This window comes from Saccoglossus kowalevskii, chromosome 14 (genome assembly GCF_978046115.1).
Source record: "Saccoglossus kowalevskii chromosome 14, keSacKowa6.1, whole genome shotgun sequence".
In the NCBI taxonomy this organism is placed as follows: Eukaryota; Metazoa; Hemichordata; class Enteropneusta; family Harrimaniidae; genus Saccoglossus; species Saccoglossus kowalevskii.
In genome coordinates, this window is record NC_140654.1 from 11,048,532 (window position 1) to 11,071,358 (window position 22,827).

Consider the following 22,827-nt stretch of genomic DNA (forward strand, 5'->3'; position numbering starts at 1 on the left):
CGGTTTTGTCATTTAGATAATGTGTTCTATGCTAAATTTTACATATTCACTGGGTTGTAATTTAGCGCATTTTCCAGTCAGCGAAATAAGCAAAATTAAAACCCAGTGAATAATTAACCCCTTTACAGTAACGTGACGAAACGTGAAAAAAAAAAATGAAATTAAACCAAAATTTTGAACGACTTCAACCATCACCATGTCACAGAAATAAATTTGTCGAGAATATTTCGTTTCCACTTCTTTTCCGCCTACTTTGCAGCTCGATTCATTTGTGCTGACATGACGCGACAGCCATTTTGGAATTCTTGAACATGATGGCGCTATTCATTTTGTGTTTCACAGTGTAAAATTTTCTCAGATATTATTAGGGCAATGAAAAAAAATGTGAGTTAGGGTTAGGGTTTCATTTCGTTTCGCTTCGTGGAAAAGACTAAGCCCACTGAAATTAAGGCATGTGTACATTGTAAAAAACCAATAGCGAACATCAAGTTCCAGATACAGGTAGCTCAAAGATCAGCGTGTCTGTCAGTTTGACTGTTGTGCGAGTTCTGAATTTGAATCTAGCCTTTATGATTTTTTCATCTTTGTACAGTAAAACTTGGTCATCTGTATAAAAGTCGTAGGGCAATTCATGAGAACAAAGAAATTTGACTTGAAACTGGTCAGAGTTAAAAACAGGACATTTAGAACTGTAAAATCTGTATTAAGAGCTGCATCCCTAATAGAAGTCGCACCCATTTTTTTTTCAACAATTGAGAATCAAGAATTCATCATTTCTCAAAGAAACCACATCCCATTTGTTGCATTGTACCATTTTAATAGAAGCTGTGGCTTCTTATACAGATTTTACAGTACATATAAAAAAAAAGCCTCACAATGGAGCATTCTGATTGGTTGGGAAGCACTGGGTGTGTTTCAACATTTGTTGCAGTCTAAATTTTTAAGCACTATTGTTGTATAGTAAAATATTATCCAAGAACTTCACCTTTGTATTGCATCATCCGATTGCATGGTTTTGTATCCATTCATCCCTCTCTCCACAAATGGAGGCAGTAAGCTGAAACATTCTAGCTTGAAAATTCATGATGGTCTCCTCGCCTTATTTTTGTATTGTTAGCGCGAGTACTGATCATAAATGTTTTTGGACTATGTGACAGGACACTCTTCTTCTCATATCAGGCAGGGTTGTCTCAAAATTAGATTAAGATATTTTGTCCAAAATGACAACTAACATCATGGGATATTTCTAATTTTTTACCATATTTTCGGTGTAAAACATAAAATTAACAGATAACACCTAGGCCATTTGTCTAAAATGATATAACAAATTTAAGATATTTCATGAAAATACCAGTAAATTGCTGATTTCCTGTGAGTAACTGAATCACAGAATAGCATTTTGTCAATTTAATGCCATATTCCGGCAGCAGACTTGGTCGAATACTAACACCTGTGGACTTTAACCAGTGCAACAACCGATACTTGATAATGTTGACGTTAGTGATTTTGTGAGACTCTTTTAACTTAGGTTTTTGTCAGTGTTTTTGTCAGTGTTTTCATCAGTGTAATAACAATGTTCTTTGCAGTATTAAATGAAGACACATGGTGTAAAACTTTAAGATGCTCATTGTATACATTTGTAATAACACTGTTGGTATGGTAATAATACCTGGCTATTGAATGCTATTACAAATATATACCATGTCACAGGACATATTGTTATCCGTCTACTCATTTGGTGTTGCAATTTTATTTTAGTTCAAAATGACATGGACTAAAAATATGTAAATATTGGTGACAAACATCTTTGCTCGTCACTGAAAGTGTTACCAACTGTGCATTGCGGCAAATTTATGTAAACTAACTCTAATTCAAAATTTCTTTAAGAAAACAAGGATAAAACCTAATCAATCTGTGTGTGTATTTCAGGTTTGCTTTTAGGAGTTTACAGAGTAGCGCCCTCAGAGTCAGGATATAAAAACAGTAAATAGAGATTGAGGGCGCTCTAACAAGGCATTACTTGTTTTCAATGCCAATAAGCCAACACGCTTAGACAACTACCAGTATCTTGTCAAGGAGCACTGGGAGGTGAAAACGACATTGAAAAAATGTCTTACATGTTTATATGGTTGATAGACCTATATGTAATTTTTGTAAAGTCATCGCATGAATACTACTGTAGAAAACACTAACTAATTTGTAGCAAAGTATAACGAGAACTTGACGAGTGTGAAAACAGCGCAATTGATTCACGTACGATTGATACTTCCATTGAAATACCTATAGTTTCACACAAATGTTGACATATAGCAATTTAAGCTAATTTAACAATATTTTTGTGTGGAAAAAGTTCAATTTAGTATTTTCTGTAGAAATCAAGGTTATAAATCTTTTCATAGTGCGCACGACAGTTCCTTGACATGACTGTAAATGCACAGGTCAAATAGCATAAAATTATAAATAAAAACATCAACGTCCTTGTTTTCAAAAATTTTATTAGTTTTTTAAATTGAACAGTGATAATTTGAGACAATATATTTATTTCCACATGATTTATGTTTTAAACATACGTCTGTTTCTATAGCAATTTTATACTTGTTTGAGCCCATGTGACTTCCGATGTGAGCGAGACTGTAGAATTATTTACAACCATGACTTTCTTCAAAAGAAATAGGTTGATCCCTATTTTTCCAACACAAAATATGCTATATATGAACTTTTGTGTAAATTATAGATATTTCAATTTGTACGTCAATCGAACGCGAATCGAATTGTACGCTGTCTTCACACTCATGAATTTGATAAATAGCATATTCAGATTTATTGTTCAATCATCAATCATGGGTACCTACTGGCTGTGGATCTAGACACTGTATCTAGAACTGCTATGGAGAGGGCTGAATGACTCGTGAACTAACTGGAAGATAACCAGGCTACCCCCCCCCCCCCCCCCCCCGATGGCTTTGCAAATAAAAAAAAAAATTGGACAACCACAACCTTGTTTTTGATGGCAAAAACACTTGACTTCAATGAATTTGGTTCACGAAAATGGCTGCCATTTCGTCATATTAAATCAGATCATGAAGGAAGGCACTTGCATATGTATCTAAATATGAATGTGTAAAGATTTAATATGGTCAGACATATGTACCTGGAACAGCATTCATAAAAACAAATGCACAAGTATGCGTGATGTTTGATGTCTGAATATTTATGCATAACTGAGATCTGATTCCAGAATAGCAGAAATTTTGTTCATTTTAGCATCAAAATGGCCAGCACTTAGTCATTTCGAACTGAACACAAAACAAAACAAATGGATGTGCTTGGATGTATGCACAAAGTTTGAATGTGACTGATCAAAGCATGCCCAAGACATATGTGCGAACAGACAGTCACTCGTGCAGAGTGGTGAACCTCAAGTCCTCAGCTTTTAGACTTGTTCATAACAGGGAATAATAATGTAACAATTGATGCAGCTTCAAGAACTTAATACAAAAACAGAATTTTTGCGAATTTCCTATTCTGAATTTCCACCAGTGTTAGTATGTTTTTTTGCTCAGCTCCATAAATAACATGCTACGAGTCATTGTAGACCCCAATTCCTATGGTATATGCAGTGCAAATGTCATGATGCCCTGGTCCAGATAAGAACCAGTATGGTAGCAAGTGATACTTGTCTCTTTTTGCGAGTATTACACAAAGAGTCCTCCAAAAATGAACAAGTTTAAGATGACAACCAACATCAATACATAAATCAAATACAATCAGAATGTTTAACGTTGCTTTGAAATTTTAATAAACATTGAGAAAGATTACAATACAATGTTGAATTCATCATAATATCGGGTACATACGAGATGTTGGTTATCTTCATTGTAAGAGCAGTTACTTCAACTGTGACGTGACAAGCTCTTATGCCAACATCTGAATAATATACAGTTTATATTTGTATGATTACATCTTTACTTTTAGCATAAATCTTTGACAACCACATCTGTTGTCATAACTAGAAAACAAAATTTCTACAGTTTCTCAATGCAACTAATCTTGTCGTGATTTTTTTTTTACAATTTTTAAGTTAGGCCAAATTTAAAACTTAATTTGGCAGCCATTGAACACTCAGACAATAGTCCACAGCACCAATTAAAAACAGCGCAATTGTCTTGTACAACTGAAAAAGAAATGCCTTTATAACTTCACATTTTTGTAAAATAATGCCTGACATCCAAACCCCGTGTGGTCGATGTGCAAGATGAATCTGATGGATAACATATCCCAAATACAATTGGGTGCAGTCAGTTGGTGTACAAGTATAATATAATAAATTAATTTACCGTTATTAATCAGCGATGAGTTGCCTAAGGGTGGACCGTGATATCAGTTTCAAATTGCATTTATTTCATTACACTTGTACACCAGCTGACTGTGATTGGGTGATACTAGCAACAAGATGGGGACTCCAGAATTTCGGTCAACATGTGCACGAATACTTCTAATTATCAATCAATTATATGTCACCATATGGCCGCATCCACTATACATGACGGTATCATTTCAACCTTTCACATGTCTACAATTTCATTTTTGATCTGGTTAACTTATAACAGTAGATGTAGGACTGACTTCTTTAGTCGTTGTCTTCTTCTTCATCAGACTCATTATGTAATGATTGCTCAAAATAGTAATCAAAGGCGTAGTTCTTTTCAACCATAATGCCCATCTTTGTACGGAATTCTTCACTGTTTTCATATGCCTGAATCTAAGTAATCAAATTAAGTAACATATATATATTACTAAACATGTATTTATAGTATAGAAGATTATTTGACTGAACAAATTATGTCCATTTATTTTAAAAATAACAAAGAAATTAAAAAAAATAAAATAAAAGATTACCAAAAGGGTTAAAACTCAATCTATTCAAAACACCACTGAGAGGAGTAATAAATCATTTAAAATAGCAACTAACCTGTAGAAGGAAATCTTTTCCCTCACGTGGTGGTAGATTTAGTTGTGATACATAGTTGAACAGTTCATGAGGTTTCATCACACCTGGCACTCCACACTTTGAGAAAAACTGGAAAAATAGAAACCAAATATGTGATAACGATGCACAAGATAATCCATCAAACAGTTGGACCCTTTATTAATTGGACCACCTGATTTTTGCTGGAACAGTGTTTTATTTTATAATTTCAACCACCTTGCAATAATTGATACATTAATCCACCCCAACAGACCCCTTACGTAAGTCGAGCTTTCTAAGACTTCCTGTTTCAGAATGACGGAAAGTGAGGTCAGTAAATTGACGCTACAGGTCAACGTTCTTTCAACACTGATCTGCTGGGCCAAATGAGCTGGGCCAAAAATTCTGCACTCAGCAATCAGTTTACACTGATAGTTCCTTGAGTCAAGTGCGTTCTAAGCGTGATGTTTTTGCGTTCAAAGACATTCTATTTGAAGCTAGTTGAAACCTGAAATTACGCGGGAAATTTCGAACTTCAAACACAAATTTAATTGGTTTTAATTTTTGTTGTTACAAAGATTAAATTATGTATAACATTAATATTTCACTCAATGAACAATATTTCACTGAATTATGTGATTAGAAAGTAACTTATTTAAAGTTGTAAAAAGAAATAACATCTACTATAAACATTTTTTTAATTCTACAATCACAGAGTGAAAAACTACTATATTTTAACAATCAGCTAATACACATGTTATAACAGAAATATTTCATTTTCAACATTTTTTTTTGGGAGGTGGATAGTGGGTAATTTTCTGAATATCAAATTAAAGTATTGAATAACAATGCAACAAGAGATCTATAAACACTTTTAATGTTTATGCTATCAATTTAAGCGCATCAAATAAATTTTCATAAAAGTCACTGTGACTCGTTATTTCTTGAAGATACCAATTAAAACCTTTCGGTTTTTGCAAACATTTGTCTCCCAGGCAATAAAAGCAATTTGCAGTACCCACCTGCAAGAAATATCCCCCTGTAGAATCCATTATTAGCATTAATGAGCAAGTAGCAGAAACTTACCGTTGATACATTAGTACAATCCCTAAATAAGAACTCTAGTCCACATGGATGATTAGGTTCCACCGACTGGGACACATCTATGAACCATAGTAGATTATTATGCCATAACATGTTATATTCACTCAAATCAGCATGGATTAATTTACACTCCACGAACATCAACTTCATCATCTGAAATCAATATGACAAGATTAATTAATGTGCATGAAGCAATTTCGAAATTGTTTGTGCAGGAATATTGTTTTACAGAAAATATGTTTGAAAATAAGAATATTTTTTTTCATTTGATAAATATGACAAACATAATTATCGGTAATACGATAGGACAGCTAGTATCCAATGGAGTTTTTAAAGTCACATTTTTACTAATATCTCAAAAAGAGACACCAAAATCAAATTTGGTAAATATTTTACCTTGGTGGGTAATATAACTAGGCTTTTAAAGAAAATAATTATTATATAAAGCTATCATGAACACAAGAAAATTGACTCTCACATATATTGCAACCTTTATTATAGATACAAGAAAGGTAAAAATGAATTATATGAAGAGAACATAATGTTGTTAGAATTGACTACCTTGAATAATTTTAAGTGATCCACCCTAGCGCTAATTCATCAAAAACAGTACAGTCAAACCTGTACAAAGTGCTCATGAAAGGAACTTCATTAAAATTAAAAGTTGAATTTTATTTTTAGGGATCGCCAACTCATACATTTGACATATTTGTTCCAAAAATTGTAAGATGTTACTGTTGCAACAAATATCCTTTTATTCGAGATGATCAAAATGAAAATTAAATAAGGGAATTTATTATTATTTTGGTTACTATAGACAGGTGTTTTTTACATAGAGGTGTTCACTAACACAGGTTTAACTGTACTACAAGGACTGTATACATCCGCATCTCTCTCAACCCAGAACTAGTCATACTTACTTTAATACACTGCTGGTATGCATCTTTGGTATCTTCTAATGTCAAATCAGCATATTTTATTTTAGGCGCTGGTTTTGCATCTTTACCAATAAATGACATCACAAGTACATGCTTACGTAACAGAACAACTTCTGGTACTCTAATACCAATTTTCTGCATTCTAAAAATAAAACAATTCTATTATTGTAAGCCATTGATTATTATTATTATTATTATAACGAGAAATGCTGGGAAGTGCTCCTTTATGAAGTTACTGTGGAATATTTTATTTTGGTTTGGAATTATTTTTTGCTATTTTCGCTGAAGGAATGAATCATTGAAAATAAAACCCAGCAAATATACCTTGTTTTTTACATTTTACATTCAAAAAATCAGTGAAAATAAATTTTATGCAAAACACCAAAAAAGTCTATTCAGCAAAAATTAATTCCAGCTAAAATAATGTATTTTACAGTAATTCAATATTTTTTTATGGTTACTGATCAATCAGCATACAGCCATAAACCGTTTTTTTTATATAATATATAGAGATCGATTCTGAACTGTTTTAGTTAATTAATAGGCAAATTAGGTAATTATTATATACTGATGTGTACCAAAATCTAATCAGGTCTGGGGTTAATCACAAAGTATCTGTGTACCTGTCATTACACTCCACCTAGTGGTTCTTGAGATATTGGTGGACCAAGATTTGACACGTCCATCCATCCATCCAGACAGACAATGTTACGATAAAATATAATTTGTGACATTTTGGTATTCATACACACATAGATGTATGATATTTCTGCTGAATAACAGAAAGCATTTCTATGCATCTTGTGGAAAACAATCAGTTTCACAAAACGCACCCAGCAATGTAACAACCAGCGAAGAATCCATCAACTGGTCAGTGGTTGCCTCAAAGTCATTCCTTTTTTAATTCTAAACAACTGTGTAAAATAAAAAGAATCTCACCTCATTAAATTATGCATTTCCTTTTCAGCCCACATTCTGATAATCTTTCTTGGGTTGAGTTTTCGAAGACGATCTTTGAATCTGTAGTCGTCTTTAATGTACTTGTCTCTTGACTTGAATTCATTCAGTGTTGTTTTAAATACTTTAATAGCACATTCATAGGGAACTAATTTACCCTCCATCCTGGAAATGGATTGCAAAAAATGTAGATGTCATACACTTGTTGCACAATATTTCCTATTTTTGAATGGTGGTGGTCATCGCAAAAGTTAATTACCATGATGTTAAAATTTGATTTGGGCAAAAAAACAGATTGTTTTCCCCTTAAAAACTGGTAGTTGACAATTTTTGAAAGGTAACTGAGTGCGGAGTAAGGATTTAAACACCTTTCATGGCCGCCAACAGGTCACGTCGAAGAATAGCTTACCTGTTACTTGTTGTTATTATACAATTATTCAGAAAAGTAAAACAATGTCAGATGGCCAGGTTTCATGACTTAATGGTTTGGCATTTTGAAAGCTACGACTAAAAAAGATAGATTATTCAGTATCGCAACATCAGGGTTCATCCTGAGTAAATAACAAAATAGAATGGGTGCAAACCATGTTGATTTGTCATACACTCGGAAATTTACGTTTTCTCATAAAAGCACAAACCAAACTACTGTACCAATCACAATTCTTATGCAATGAAACACACTTTTTACATGCATATTTTAATGAATGCTGTCGACGCCCGGTAAAAATACCCAAAGTCTATAATCAGGGTTGCCCTCAATTCGATTAGGAAGCAAGAAAGAAAGGGGCTTATGTTCAGGTAAGTACAATAGTTGAAGAACCTCTCTGTTAAACATACAAATTCAGCTAAATTTATAATAATGTTTGTATATGACCAACAAAACATGGACAAGCACATTAACATGTTTGTGTAAGTTCAGTACTGATTTTGAGAGTTGAGGGGTGGGTGTTGCAGCTTCACTACAGTAACTTACACAGTCACAGTGAAATTCTAAATCAAATTCTGTGAATCTATGGCTTTAATGCATGTACTAGATAATCTTCCCTTCAGCACAAATTTCATTCATACTTACATTCCACCATCAGCATGGATTATAACAGCCTCTTTACCAGTACTAATAGTACCATTAATAGTCTCTAAAGTTCCATTATTGACTAATTTATATAATATTAAACGTGTATTGGTATCCATGGCATGATCCTGAAAGAAAAAGGAAAGAATTTTAATAGTTACATTACAGTTTTCACTGCATATTATAGCCAATGGTCAAAGGTCAAATGAGTATACATAATAAATAACACTTTCAACTCTTTTTATCCAGAATTTTATCCCACTGAAATGTGGTTCTTTTTAATTTTGGCTGCATGGCAGTCTGCAATTTGTATTTATTTATTCTGCAGGCCTTCAATGGCGTTACAAGCTAGATTTGCAATTTTTTTCATATTTTGTAAAAATTATAACTAAGCCAAAATGATCTTTGGTACCAAGTGAGAAAAAAATGGGAACTATGGTCAATGACTTATGCCAAATAACATGCAAACAGCTAGAAATGAAATGAAAAAAAATTTACCATCAAGCTAACTGCTGTTTACTTGAGCATAGCCTACACACATTCTAAAATTAAACATTTTTTAAGAGCTACCAAAAGCATTTAGTTCATAATTACATGGATTAAAAAAAAAATATGCAACAAATGCAGCTCAGTAAACCCAGTAACACAAACAATGCACTTATTATAACGACCCTCACTATTATTGAAATTGACCTTTCAACAGATAGGACAAAGTACATTTGATTGAACCTGAATATGCAAAGTGGAAAACCTGTCCTTCATACCTTTAGAGGGAACCTTTAATATTGATGTTTTTTTCATTATGATTTGGTTATAGGGAACTGCACCACACTGTAGCCATAGCCGATAATAAGTCAAGAAAAAATAAACTGTACTTACTGTTGTTGAATGTTCTTTCTTTTCATGTACTCGATGGCTTTTCTTTTCTTCAGAATGACTATGTTTTTTTAGTACATTGTACACAGAATTAGAAAGTTGAAGATCATCAATCTGACTGCAGTTACCCGTAGCAAAGTCAATTGCAAACTGTAAGCAATAACATTATGACATCGCTATAATTAAAATGATCACAATCGAGAATGATTTGGTTGTACATTTAATCAGATTGTACATTCTATGAAAGTCATGGTGATTACATTTACTGTAAACGACTTTAATATTGCAAAAGATAAATTTTCTAAAACTTTGGAAAATTTGTTACAGCGGACATACTGGGGTCATATGAAAAACTTAGCAACTTTCGCAACTTGTTGTCTTCACGAATACCATAAAATCATCAAATTTTGAATATTAAGCACTGACAGAATTTATTAGATTGATTACAGTATTATTTGCTTACGTTTTCCATTTTGGATGCATTCTTCCTTCCACAAGTAGCAGCATCATGCTTGGTCTTAATGTCTTTGCCCTTACCACGATAACCCTTCTTAGGCATGGAACTTGCATTCCCTGTGTGTGAAAAAACAAATACCAATAAGGAGGTGACATCCAGAAGAGAATACATCTAATCTCACACTATTGGTATAAATATAGTTCAAGCATGTAACCACTTTCATATGTTTAAAAATAAGTAGTCAATTCAATTTTTTCTGGACAAACCTGGCTATGGAAATAGATAGTCAATTAATTTGTCCCCCCTATAAGCCTGGCTATTCTACATTTATGAAAAGGCTTTGCTTCATAGTAAATTCAAACTTAGAAATTAAGTCACAGCTGTTATTATAAAAAATAGTAAACCATAGATTTTAGTAATCCTCAACAAAATGAAAACAAACGAAATAAAAACTAAACTATTACCCAGTACACCACAAATGTGTGATTCTGAGGTCTGTGTTGGTTGAGAAAAAAAAGCTAAATTGAATTGCATAGAAAGGGAAATTGTATCCCATGTACAGTATTAAACTTGTGTAGTAAATTTTGTATGTTCCTTGTCAAAAGCTTGGAACATGACTTCATTTGATTAATAAATCAATCAAAAAATCAAATATCACACAGTTACTCATTAGACACCCTCTATATATTCTACCTACCTGTAGAACCTGAACTACCAGTATTAGTCACATAATATAAGGTTATTACGAGAATACCTCAAAGTATGCACGAAGACAGTACAGCTGGAATATCAACCGACGCACAGCGGAGGTCGATGTGCAGCGTACTGTGAGTGCATACTTCGTGGTATTCTCTTAATAACCTTATTATTATACATCTTTTCCTTCCAAGGATACATCATGGGAATGCCAAAATTCCAAAATATTTAGAACAGAATCAGCGAATTTCTTCATGTTGAAACTGGCAAAACTTTGGTGGCAGCCATATTTGTTTTTATTATTAGAGGACGCTTACGCGCATAATCATTCCATTTTTGGAATTTGTGTTTCCTAATATGGTAGGATTAAAATACCCCGCAAAATACCGCAAAATTACAGCACGTTGTAACTTATGGCGTTACGGTGACAGATGTATAATAATAAGCATTATACAATTACCTTTGACAGTGTCTTCATCCTCATCCCAGCTATCATCTTCATCAACATCCTCATTAAGTGCTGGATGCACAGATCGATAATTGGCAAAGGATAGTTTAACTGTTGCACAGAGAAAAATGAGAATCAGATAATTGCATTCTTGATGTATATCACACTTAGGTATGAAAGAAAAACCAACATCGAACTTGAAACTTTATCACTCAAGTTAATTAATTGCTTTAAAGTTATGTAAACCACAAGAAAAAATAATCTAGTACAGGGCAAATAATCGTGAATTTAAAGAAAGTTATTCAAGTTTAATAATGTTGGTTACTGGTGATATTTTTGGGACTGAGAACAGAGGATGGTAGTCAGAATTTTGCACATGGGGGGAAAAAGTTTCTAAAAATTTAGTGTGATAATTTGAAAACGTATCAATAATTTCTCTTTAATTAATTTTGGACAAAATTGTTTTCAATTATCAACAAAAATTGTGGAACAAGCATGAATCAAGGTAAAAGTTTATTTTGTGAAGAGAGACAATGCCACTTGAATGGTTAATGGATCAGATTACTAATGTTTTGATAAAGATTTCTTTGATATAAGCTACTAGTATATAATATTTTTACCTTTGCTGTCTTTGTTGAAATGCTGTTCTTCATTCTTCAGCATCTGATCATGCTCTTTGTCAAATTCTAATTGCAACATTTGTGCCAGTAGCAAATCATTATCAGTTTCTTTTCCATCTTCATGGAACAGTGATAGATCAAAATCAACTGTATCGCTGAAATCAACAAGACAAATATTAGTGCAAAATATGATTGAATAACTTAGATTTTCAAAATTATATTTTCTCTTGTATATTTTATGAATGTTTTTTTTTAAATAAAATGTTATAAAAATTTCAAATGATGATTAAAAACAACATGACAAATCACAGCGTATTGACGGATAAATCGACCAATGATTGAAAAAACCCAACAAGACCTAAGGTATTAGGTGTTACAAAATGGTTTCTACATCGAATCAAAGTATTTTTTTAGTTTTGGGTCTTCCAGGGTAAGTGTTTTATAAATATTTTATAAATAATCATAAAAAACATTCATACCCTCATGAAATTTGCTGTACTCTCACATAAACAAGCCATGCATAGTACAGTTACATTTCAGTAATACAGTGAAGGCAGTGTGGATGAATACATGCGTCTGAAAAGGAACGACCCTGTGCGTGTGGGTATCAACCAAAATCTGATTTGCTTTTTGCACATCATGGAACAACATGCGAATAATTATAGCCAATCAAGTTGTCTCAATTGGATTTGAATGAAACATTATAAAATATATAAACGGCTTTTCTGAAAGCACTGTATGGCTGTTTATTCATAATTGACTTATGCAAAAGTATACACATCACATGTTATATGGACAAACAATGTATAATTAAAATAGATATTTTCTTTCACTTTGTAGCATGCAGAAACAATGATTGGGCAAACCCGTAGTCTAATATAATAGACTGAGCAGATGCACAAGTTATCGTACAAAAACAAAATAATTGGTAAATAGAAAACTTAACCTGAATGTTCATGTTGAAACACAGTACATGTATTATTATTTTTTTCTGTGAAATGTATTTTATGTTTTCTCTTTACCACACAGTACACCCTCAGATTAGTTGTGTCATGGAGCTAAAAAAAAAAAGAGTACAGTTGTAGTTGTAGTCAAGTTATTATTAAAAACATAATTACCCCGTTTTCACTGTGGAAATTACAGAATCTTTTTCTTCTTTTTTCTGTAGTTCTTTTGCCAATTCTTCACTCATTACATCCGACAAAGAACACGGTTCTGCGGTAACTTGTACAACGGATTTCCAGGGACTCGGCGGTGAAGGCGAGGCGCCGATCACAACTCCCGGCATATGGGAGTCTGTCTGGTTTCGAGTCCAGGGATTACGATTTGGAATAGAACTTTCGCTGACAAGAACTTCTCCGCGTGACTCCATTTTTACAGTTAATAAATAATAAAAATATAACTCGCTATATACAGAAATGTTTTTAAAAATTAAACTTTTATACTATTATAATCCGAATACTGGCAGATTTTGTGAAAACCGAGCGAGACTGAAAATGGCCGATCGACACTATTTTGATCCTCAGTGACCGGGTGGCTCCGGATTGCAATGAAAATTAGAAAATACGCGTTAACTAAAAGCTCCCAAAATAGCACCAAAAGCCAGGTAAAAAAAAAAAAAAAACAACTATTGCACAATTCGTGCAAAATTAAAATAAGTTGCACAACGTTGAGAAAAATGGCCGTGGTGAAGTTGCGCAAGGCAACTGTCTGTCTAAAAAGTGGAGCAAAGCAGCATAAACAACCAAAATACGGAGGTCAAAGGTAAGTGACGGTTTGAGGGGTGGTATATACATTGATTTTATAATCTTATTTTCTAGTCAAAAAACTATCTTTTTGAACAAAAGTCAATAGTCTCTCTACCTGAATACTAGTATGTTTAGTAGTCAAATGATATCTCCATTGTCATTTTTCTTCATATACAGGTATTTTGTTGTTATATTTGTTACCACCCCTCTAATATCGAACAGTCCACCCATAACTGGAGGAAAGTGATAAGAACCCAATAAACACGATAGCGAAGTTGGCGTAAGTGCGACAGACATGAGATTGATATGTTGGATTCGTCCACTGTCAGAATGAGCAATGATTTCTGGGAAATCTGATTACTTGTAGTTGTCTGTGCTACAAGATATAATAGTTGGTGAAGTGCAGGACGCTCTGATAGTGACTTGATTTAGAATAAAGAAATTATAAAAATATAGATTAATGACTGTTTGGAAAACATGATTGGCGTTTTTATAAATGTTTGCATTGAAAACGCCATCATTATTTGAATCTTTTTATTTAGAGATTGCATTTCTTCAGTTTTTCTGTTTTTTAACGGCTGGTTGACTCAAAAGAAAAAAGATGATATAAACGACTAAAAACTCAGATTAAAAAAACTACGATTTTTTCATGCTTTAAAATGTAAGAATAAATATGAAATTCGGCACACCATCATCTATTCGTAGAATTCGTAAAACCATTATGTTAACATTAATTAATTAATAATAATATTTATTTATTGCATCTTTAGAAATACAGTATTTCTATCAGTACAGTAGCAATAAAAGTATAACAAAGTATAATAATAATAATGAAATGATAAAGAAAGAGAAAATATTATAATGTTAAGTATAAAAGTAAAATGTAATGTGTTAATTTTTTTACTAATTCTAATAAGTTTAATAATAATAAAACTAAGACTAATAATAATAAAATTCAAAGCTATCAACTATCTATTCTTTCTTGAAAGGCTTTGTAAATAAACTGTGAAACCTTTTTTATAATTTCACAATCATCTGCACTGAGCAATCGAATGAATGTATTGTGTGCATCATGTGATAGAAAATTAAATTCAGACATAAGTTGTTGGTGCAAGTTTCCATATTTTGGACAAATCACGAGAAAGTGAAATTCATCCTCAATCACATTCATTTTGAACTGTTTGCATTTTCTTTCATTTACTGGCGTTTTAGGGTGTGTGTACCTGCCCTTTTCAACTGAAAACAACTTAAAAACAGTTTGAACGTTCAACAAATATCTTATTTTATTTTTAAAACGTTTATTAAATAATGTTAATATTGAATACAGAGTGTTATATTTATCTGTAAGCGTTAATAATAGAAACGCATTTTAAAATTGTGCTATCGCTTTTTTAAAGTTGTGGGGAACGGTAACATAATAACTTCCTTATTTTAGCAGCAAAACTGTCAATATTGCACCTTACTAACTTCTTGAAGACAATTCATTAAATCACATGAATTAAAATACTATATGTTATACGCGAACTTATTAAACGTATAGAATAAAAATAGATACAATAAGTATTTGTCACATAAACATATAACGCACACACTTTTTAAAAACCGACTAAAATCGATTTTTAAACTATTTCACTTCAATTCAATTCAAAAATATATTAATAAAAAGAGATTTGGCGTGGCTGTACTCTTAATAAAATCCTGAGATCTTAATGAAAAAAATACGTGCCAAGTCTTTGCTTCCAAACCGAGAATATACATACCCATTCTTCTTCCAAGAAATCCCTGCGACCAGAGCACTCGGGACAGAACACCGAAAGTATATTCTTAGAAATAGAACTCTGCGTGGGAGATTTGTACTTACCCTGGTACTTACCCAACCCGATGATATGAATCAAATCCGAAGTGTGAATCTGACGCCAACTTGAATTCACAATGGCTGATGGCCAGAAAGGTAAATTTTAATTTCAGTGTGACGACTTCTGCACGTGTGCGTTGGTAGTTTAGTGCGTGTCGGGTTTGGTTGATCTTGTGCATCAACTTAAATTGAGGACTAGATCATTTGAGTTTTTGAGATCGGTCTCATAGTAAAGTTGGTGACAGAACACACACAGACTCGTGCTGTTTCTTTATTTACATTTTTAAGCAGTTCGTCCCTATCACTTAATTTCACCCGTATTACGTATTCCATTGCCTGTGGAAGTTATTATTGTTTTCAACTTTCGTGCGAATTGTGATTTAACTTTCCACTGTACCCCAACTCATTACCGCAACTCTAACCGTAACCTTCAGCCCCCCCCCCCCCCCCAATTCAGTTGTATCATGGAGTAGTACGTCCATGGCTATACCATGGAGGTATAAAAGATATCAATAGCGTTGTCACTCCTTTTTTTAGCTCCGCTGTCGACTTTGATATTACATATATAGGTACTACATGTGGACCCCTCTCAGATTTGTTCATTTTGTAATGAATATTTTTTGTAATTTTTGGTAAAAAGTGATATTTTCAACTTCTTGTAAAAAACGCAAATCCGATTGCTTTGATATTACATATATAGGTACTACATGTGGACCTCTCTCAGATTTGTTCATTTTGTAATGATATCTTTAATTCTCTAATTTTGATGAATATTTTTGTAATTTTTGGTAAAAAGTGATATTTTTGAATTATTGTTGAAAACAGCAAGTCCCATTGCTTGATACTATACATATTGTTCATTTTTTAATGATATCTTCTGTTCTTTAATTGAAATGTGCATTGCTAACAGTGGAGCTATCTTAGCTGAGAGGCTGCTTGTTTCTACTTCCATGGTTGTATGTACCGGTCACTATAGGTGTTCTCAAGAGGGGCATGTACAATTAATTTGAGGGGTGATAAAGGGAGTGGAGGTTGGGTTGAGTTAGGTTTAGATGGGGAGGTACATTGTTATTTCACTTTTTTCACAACCACAACTGGTTGATTTGTAGCAACAATTTCAACACTAAAAATGAAGACTATGGTGTCAGTACCTAATCCTGATAAAAGTTCTAATCACACCAATTTCCAGTCTTTGTCTTATACCTGACACTGTGGACTGATAATTGCTAAACCCAACAATGTTCATAAACTATTCCTGTCAATTACGTAAGGTATATCTGAATAAATTAACCTGGCAGTTAAAATTCAGATGTAACTTGATCGATCATAAAGGTTTGGGAAACTTAACGAAAATAACTTGATTGCCAGACATGACTATGATCAAGTTTCCCCAGTGAGCGCACTGTAAGCGACAATTTCAAAATCACAGTAATACTGGCTAGCGATTGGAGGGTTGTTGTATACTGAGTAATGAATCAGCTTTCAATGAATTCATTTCTTCTTCATTCACTTTGTCGATCTTCAATGCATAAGTTGATGTCAACAATCCCAGTATGAGTCAAGAATCAAAACCTGCGGCTGACGAGAAGCTTCGTCATGTAGAACTTGATGTCCTGATTCCCAAAATGGTGAGAGATAGAGCCAGGAAGGAAAAATGTTCATCCGAAGTACAAGGTATAGTTAAATATAATGTAATAATTAACATCAAGGATTTATAAGATACCACTATGAATTGATGAAGAAAAATGTATATTTCTGGAAATGCAATGATTTAGCCTTGTGTGTGTGTTGTTAGTGTTCTAGCTTTTATGATAAAGTGTTCACTACGTGGGATCTTCATTGTAATCACTGTAAATGGACACAAGGGCTTGTTTCCTTGTGGTACTTTTGCAATTAGAATCCAATAGTATAGTGTAAAGAATTAAATTAAATCTAACATTATGGCTTATATAATCAACTTTGAAATTATGATGTAGAGAATCAACTTGAATTAAATATAATATACATTTAACCTCGCACCCAGGGTACTTGTGTTTCTTAGGGCGTGAGCTATTAGTCAAAGCACACAACCCCTCCCCTCCGAATATTATTTCAAGTGATCACAATTGAGACAGTATGATGAATGTTTTGAAGATATGGTGATCTTATTGAAGACAATACAGTGATTATATTGGCTGATGTTTATTATTTTCTATTCAACAGCTTTCAGCGATTGTGCTGCAAAAAGCTCATTAGGAATGGTTCTGAAGTGTCGTAAAGAAAATAGTGCTATGAGAAAATGCTTGACAGATTGGTGAGTTGCCACTCAATGTGTGATATTATTGTTGTTGGGAATGTTGTATCTTAGACATGGTTTGGCATTTTTCGTTCAAATCTGTCATATATATGTTAGGTGTTGGATTGGGTTTCTACTTGGGATAAGATCAAAATTATCTTGCTTTTCGGTCAAGTTATGAAATGAACTGAATTAAAAAAAAAAGAATAAAAACTAAAATAAAAATGTTCTTGGAACAAAAGTTGAATAAATTTGAGAAATAGCACACCTATCCAGTTTATGACTACTGTAAAAGGATTAATTATTCACTGGGTTTTAATTTGGCTTATTTCGCTGACTGGAAAAAGCGCTAAATTAAAACCCAGTGAATGTAAAATTGAGCATAGAACACATTATCTAAATAATAAAACCGTGAATTTAAAACCCACTGAATATGCCTGAAAAAGTCAACGAAATTTAAACCCATTGAAAATTAGTCATTTTACAGTGTGTGATATAAAATTCAGAACAGTCATTTAAAACATTACAGTCACTACATTTTCACATGTTGTGTACGTCGCTATTGATTTCAAACAGCACATTTATAAATTTTATTTCTAGTCTGTTATTATTCTCAATTACTAATCATACACTACAAAATCATTCAGAAATAATTCACTTTGTAATATGGCCAGTAATATGCATATCTAATTTGATTGCATAACAGATTAGTTTCTCACAATGCAATGCACATATGCTCAGCAACATGCTCAGTGGTGAAAAATTTGAATTTCTCTCTTCCACAATGCAATGCACATATGCTCAGTAACATGCTCAGTGGTGAAAAATTTGAATTTCTCTCTTCCACAATGCGATGCACATATGCTCAGTAACATGCTCAGTGGTGAAAAATTTGAATTTCTCTCTTCCACAATGCGATGCACATATGCTCAGTAACATGCTCAGTGGTGAAAAATTTGAATTTCTCTCCCACAATGCAATGCACATATGCTCAGTAACATGCTCAGTGGTGAAAAATTTGAATTTCTCTCTTCCACAATGCGATGCACATATGCTCAGTTACATGCTCAGTGGTGAAAAATTTGAATTTCTCTCTTCCACAATGCAATGCACATATGCTCAGCAACATGCTCAGTGGTGAAAAATTTGAATTTCTCTCCCACAATGCAATGCACATATGCTCAGTAACATGCTCAGTGGTGAAAAATTTGAATTTCTCTCTTCCACAATGCGATGCACATATGCTCAGTAACATGCTCAGTGGTGAAAAATTTGAATTTCTCTCCCACAATGCAATGCACATATGCTCAGTAACATGCTCAGTGGTGAAAAATTTGAATTTCTCTCTTCCACAATGCGATGCACATATGCTCAGTAACATGCTCAGTGGTGAAAAATTAGAATTTCTCTCTTCCACAATGCAATGCACATATGCTCAGCAACATGCTCAGTAGTGAAAAATTTGAATTTCTCTCCCACAATGCAATGCACATATGCTCAGCAACATGCTCAGTGGTGAAAAATTTGAATTTCTCTCCCACAAAGCAATGCACATATGCTCAGTGGTGAAAAATTTGAATTTCTCTCCCACAATGCAATGCACATATGCTCAGCAACATGCTCAGTGGTGAAAAATTTGAATTTCTCTCTTCCACAATGCGATGCACATATGCTCAGTAACATGCTCAGTGGTGAAAAATTTGAATTTCTCTCTTCCACAATGCAATGCACATATGCTCAGCAACATGCTCAGTAGTGAAAAATTTGAATTTCTCTCCCACAATGCAATGCACATATGCTCAGCAACATGCTCAGTGGTGAAAAATTTGAATTTCTCTCCCACAAAGCAATGCACATATGCTCAGTGGTGAAAAATTTGAATTTCTCTCCCACAATGCAATGCACATATGCTCAGCAACATGCTCAGTGGTGAAAAATTTGAATTTCTCTCCCAAAATGAAATGCACATATGCTCAGTAACATGCTCAGTGGTGAAAAAATGAATTTCTCTCCCACAATGCAATGCACATATGTTCAGTGGTGAAAAATTTGAATTTCTCTCCCACAATGCAATGCACATATGCTCAGCAACATGCTCAGTGGTGTAAAAATTTGAATTTCTCTCCCACAATGCAATGCACATATGCTCAGTAACATGCTCAGTGGTGAAAAATTTGAATTTCTCTCCCACAATGCAATGCACATATGCTCAGCAACATCCTCAGTGGTGAAAAATTCGAATTTCTCTCCCACAATGCAATGCACATATGCTCAGCGACATGCTCAGTGGTGAAAAATTTGAATTTCTCTCCCACAATGCAATGCACATATGCTCAGTGGTGAAAAATTTGAATTTCTCTCCCACAATGCAATGCACATATGCTCAGCAACATGCTCAGTGGTGAAAAGTTTGAATTTCTCTCCCACAATGCAATGCACATATGCTCAGCAACATGCTCAGTGGTGAAAAATTTGAATTTCTCTCTTCCACAATGCAATGCACATATGCTCAGTAACATGCTCAGTGGTGAAAAATTTGAATTTCTCTCTTCCACAATGCAATGCACATATGCTCAGTAACATGCTCAGTGGTGAAAAATTTGAATTTCTCTCTTCCACAATGCAATGCACATATGCTCAGGAACATGCTCAGTGGTGAAACATTTGAATTTCTCTCCCACAATGCATTGCACATATGCTCAGCGACATGTTCAGTGGTGAAAAATTTGAATTTCTCTCTTCCACAATGCAATGCACATATGCTCAGCAACATGCTCAGTGGTGAAACATTTGAATTTCTCTCCCACAATGCAATGCACATATGCTCAGCGACATGCTCAGTGGTGAAAAATTTGAATTTCTCTCTTCCACAATGCAATGCACATATGCTCAGCAACATGCTCAGTGGTGAAACATTTGAATTTCTCTCCCACAATGCAATGCACATATGCTCAGCGACATGCTCAGTGGTGAAAAATTTGAATTTCTCTCCCACAATGCAATGCACATATGCTCAGTGGTGAACAATTTCAATTTCTCTCCCACAATGCAATGCACATATGCTCAGCAACATGCTCAGTGGTGAAAAGTTTGAATTTCTCTCCCACAATGCAATGCACATATGCTCAGTAACATGCTCAATGGTGAAAAATTTGAATTTCTCTCTTCCACAATGCAATGCACATATGCTCAGCAACATGCTCAGTGGTGATACATTTGAATTTCTCTCCCACAATGCAATGCACATATGCTCAGCGACATGCTCAGTGGTGAAAAATTTGAATTTCTCTCCCACAATGCAATGCACATATGCTCAGTGGTGAAAAATTTCAATTTCTCTCCCACAATGCAATGCACATATGCTCAGTAACATGCTCAGTGGTGAAAAATTTGAATTTCTCTCCCATAATGCAATGCACATATGCTCAGCAACATGCTCAGTGGTGAAAAGTTTGAATCTCTCTCCCACAATGCAATGCACATATGCTCAGCAACATGCTCAGTGGTGAAAAATTTGAATTTCTCTCTTCCACAATGCAATGCACATATGCTCAGTAACATGCTCAGTGGTGTAAAAATTGAATTTCTTTCCCACAATGCAATGCACATATGCTCAGTAACATGCTCAGTAGTGAAAAATTTGAATTTCTCTCCCACAATGCAATGCACATATGCTCAGCAACATGCTCAGTGGTGAAAAAATTGAATTTCTCTCTCCCACAATGCAATGCACATATGCTCAGCAACATGCTCAGTGGTGAAAAATTTGAATTTCTCTCCCACAATGCAATGCACATATGCTCAGTAACATGCTCAGTGGTGTAAAAATTGAATTTCTTTCCCACAATGCAATGCACATATGCTCAGTAACATGCTCAGTAGTGAAAAATTTGAATTTCTCTCCCACAATGCAATGCACATATGCTCAGCAACATGCTCAGTGGTGAAAAATTTGAATTTCTCTCTTCCACAATGCAATGCACATATGCTCAGCAACATGCTCAGTGGTGAAAAATTTGAATTTCTCTCTTCCACAATGCAATGCACATGTGCTCAGTAGTGGCGATTTGAATTCACCATCAACTCTCTCAACATTTCATTCCTATATTTCTAGGTTCAGAGATCCAGAATTCTTTAATTCATGTAAACAAGAATATTTAAAAGAAAGAGAAGAATTCAGAAGAACGGGAAAAACAAAAAAGCAAAAACTTCATGAAGAATTGCAATCACAGTCATGATGAAGTGTTTTTTAATGCATGGTGGGACAGAAAAAAAATAATTGTTATGAGTGAGATTTCAGGAAATTTGTGGAGTCAATAATTATGTTTCTTGTTTTTAGTGATGTAACCAATCACCTTAATTAGTCCCCGTTCGGACGTAGTCCGAAAACGGGGACTTATGGTTTGCCCTGTGTGCGTCCGTCCGTCTGTGCGTCCGTGCATCCGTGCGTCCGTGCGTCCGTGATCACCTGTATCTCGAACATGCATGGACCGATTACGTTCAAACTTCACTCATACATCACACATTATATGGGACATATGCACATGCATTTTTTTCATGATCCGATTAACGATAGCCGAATAGCGGCCATTTTAAGGCCGAAAATGCATCAAAATCGCACATTTTCACCATTCCGGACCCGGATCTCAGTTATGCATGGACAGATTTTGTTTAAATTTGGTACATACATTAAACATAATAGGACCTTGATGCACGTCTTTTTTTTTTTTGGATCGGGTTCGAAATAGCCGACTGGCGGCCATTTTGTTTTAAAGAATTCAGTTCTGGATCTGTATCTGAGACATGCTTGGA

At 34.0% G+C, this 22,827-nt stretch overlaps 2 protein-coding genes across 2 annotated transcripts; one reads left to right on the plus strand and one right to left on the minus strand.

Annotated features, from left to right (window-relative positions):
• Positions 1-3,775: 3,775 nt before the first annotated feature.
• Positions 3,776-13,850, minus strand: LOC100377785 (serine/threonine-protein kinase RIO3-like). Its single transcript, XM_002736196.4, has 11 exons — positions 13,256-13,850; positions 12,138-12,292; positions 11,530-11,628; positions 10,380-10,489; positions 9,920-10,066; positions 9,041-9,168; positions 7,951-8,133; positions 6,994-7,153; positions 6,056-6,226; positions 4,973-5,080; positions 3,776-4,762 (listed from the first exon to the last, which is right to left on the minus strand). Exons 1-11 carry the CDS (start codon positions 13,507-13,509, stop codon positions 4,631-4,633), a joined length of 1,647 nt encoding a protein of 548 aa, XP_002736242.1. The 5' UTR covers positions 13,510-13,850; the 3' UTR covers positions 3,776-4,630.
• Positions 13,851-15,757: 1,907 nt separating this feature from the next.
• Positions 15,758-22,294, plus strand: LOC100377629 (COX assembly mitochondrial protein homolog). Its single transcript, XM_002736195.3, has 4 exons — positions 15,758-15,836; positions 17,274-17,414; positions 17,943-18,033; positions 22,130-22,294. The coding sequence occupies exons 1-4, from the start codon at positions 15,818-15,820 to the stop codon at positions 22,251-22,253; spliced, it is 375 nt and encodes a 124-aa protein (XP_002736241.2). The 5' UTR covers positions 15,758-15,817; the 3' UTR covers positions 22,254-22,294.
• Positions 22,295-22,827: the final 533 nt, after the last annotated feature.